Source organism: Arachis hypogaea, chromosome 8, assembly GCF_003086295.3.
Source record: "Arachis hypogaea cultivar Tifrunner chromosome 8, arahy.Tifrunner.gnm2.J5K5, whole genome shotgun sequence".
Classification (NCBI taxonomy): domain Eukaryota; kingdom Viridiplantae; phylum Streptophyta; class Magnoliopsida; order Fabales; family Fabaceae; genus Arachis; species Arachis hypogaea.
The window spans coordinates 11663323-11665386 of NC_092043.1; the positions used below are offsets into that span (position 1 = coordinate 11663323).

At 36.8% G+C, this 2064-nt stretch overlaps 1 protein-coding gene across 1 annotated transcript; it reads right to left on the reverse strand.

Annotated features, from left to right (window-relative positions):
• Positions 1-558: 558 nt before the first annotated feature.
• LOC112706113 (small ribosomal subunit protein uS13c) lies at positions 559-1558 on the reverse strand. The gene is made up of 3 exons (XM_025757241.3): positions 1311-1558; positions 1017-1241; positions 559-936 (listed from the first exon to the last, which is right to left on the reverse strand). The coding sequence occupies exons 1-3, from the start codon at positions 1413-1415 to the stop codon at positions 775-777; spliced, it is 492 nt and encodes a 163-aa protein (XP_025613026.1). The 5' UTR covers positions 1416-1558; the 3' UTR covers positions 559-774.
• Positions 1559-2064: the final 506 nt, after the last annotated feature.

A 2064-nucleotide genomic window follows, 5' to 3' on the forward strand; every position in this document is an offset into this window, starting at 1 on the left:
ATCAAACGTGCAAATCGTTCAACTTGTGAGAACAGTTCAAGAACCCAAAAACAGAAAGCAGGGCAGTAAGGTTGCTGCAGAGAAATGATGGAACTCAGGCATTTTTGTGAAAAACAGAATTCTACATACCTTGATTTATAAATATACTACAACATATCTAATATAAAATGGAGAGAGTATTTGACTACCACAATATTGCAGCACCAAGGCCAGCTTTCATTCATGGACATGTACGTGGGCACTGTCGAAGTGTCTAGTGTCTAGAATTGAATAGAAATGATTCGAAAATACCGCTGGAAAATCATGAAGAGTTACCATGTTGTATACAGAAGGAACTTTAGAAGACATAGTTTAGAAAGCTATGGTTAAGAATTTCTTATGTTCTGAATTCTCTAGTGCAAACATTAACAGACTACATTATTTTCAGATTTACTATCAAGCTGCAAGATGAGCCTAAGAACAGAAACATAGGGGAGAAAACAATTGTAAATGTACTAACCGAGCAGCTGCTAAAACATTGAATATACTAAAAGGAAAATTACTTTCTCACTATGCCTATTATCAAATAATCTGATGCATTAAATAATTGATTACACAATTACACTCCAATAGTAAAACTGCATTTTGAAGAATGCATTCAAATTACTCGATTGTCCCATGCAAATCAGGTATATAAGCTAGTAATAAGTATTCTACAAAATAAGCACATATTAAACAGAATGCAGCATTGCTAATAAGAAATTACAAGGAATTAAATTGTACTCACAGAATTGATCACTTCTTCTTCTTGCCAGCAATAGCAACCTTCTTACCCTTCAAGGTCCTGCAATTGTTCTTTGTACGTTGTCCTCGGCAAGGAAGACCCTGAATATGCCTTATTCCTCGGTAGCACTGAATCTCCTTCAGTCTCCTTATATTCAACGCATTAAACCTCCTCTGATAAAATCAATAAACACATCAATAACCTAAACGTTTCTTCTTAATTAACGCAGTTGCTTAAACGAAAGGAAACTAACCAAATCGCCTTCAATGACGTATTTGGAGACTTCATCCCTAAGAGTGATGAGTTCCTCTTCGCTGAGATCCTTAGTGACCTTGTTGTCCATGCTAATATCGCAGAGAATCTTGCGAGCTCTGCTTCTCCCGATTCCATGGATGTACTGTAACGAGAACTCGATCCTCTTGTTGTTCGGAATTTCCACTCCGCCAACACGAGCGCACTCTATGCTTAACCCTCTCACCTGAACACACAAATTTAAAGATAAACAAAAAAATTTCAAAAAATGTAGGTGGAGTTTGATTTATGTTACCTTGGGAGGGTTGAGAACGGGGAAGGAGACGGTTCTCGAAAGAGGTTTAGGGTTTGAGATTAGGGCGAGGGAGGGAGATACGGGCATTGCTAGCGTTTGTGCCATGCTTGAGTTGTTCTTCTCTTTCTCTGCTGCTACTAACTCCAATCATCTTCATATTTGATAGTTACTCATATCTTTATCCAATTATTTCCATCTCTTCCTTACCCGAATGTTTGGATCCGAAATTCAATTTTCTTTTTTCAGTTAAGGCCTATTGGGCCAAACTAATTGTCTTATGACTTGTGCTTCTTGGGCCAACTATTTTTGGGGAATGGAAAACCCTAATCGTATAGCATACGGGATTTGAATGGATAGATTCTTATTTTCTTTTTTTCTTTCCTGAAAAATGAAAGAAAAAAAAAGAGAGGGGTTGGGTTGGTTTTGGAAAATGGGGAGTGGGAAGAAGAAGATAAGGGGGTTAATGTTATTGGTATGAATTCTGCTAAGAGTCAATGGAATATTTGTATAATGTGTATATTGAGCTATTTATTTGGCCCAATATGAGTTAAAAAATAAACATTCAAGATAAAATACTACTAATTTCTCAAACACAATAGACACATACTATCTAGAATAACCATCTAAGTACCATGGATAATAAACATCTGCTATCCTACTGAATCGAACATCCATATACCCCATTGTACACATTGTACATATACTCCATTGGCTCCCTATACTTCCTCTATTGGTATTAGTTGGTGGGTGCGAC

Coding starts and splice junctions, on each gene's coding strand:
- LOC112706113 (XM_025757241.3), bottom strand. CDS start 1,415: ATGGCACAAACGCTAGCAATGCCCGTATCTCCCTCCCTCGCCCTAATC. Junction 1,242..1,310: donor CCGTTCTCAACCCTCCCAAG/GTAACATAAATC, acceptor TTGTGTGTTCAG/GTGAGAGGGTTAAGCATAGA. Junction 937..1,016: donor ACGTCATTGAAGGCGATTTG/GTTAGTTTCCTT, acceptor TGATTTTATCAG/AGGAGGTTTAATGCGTTGAA.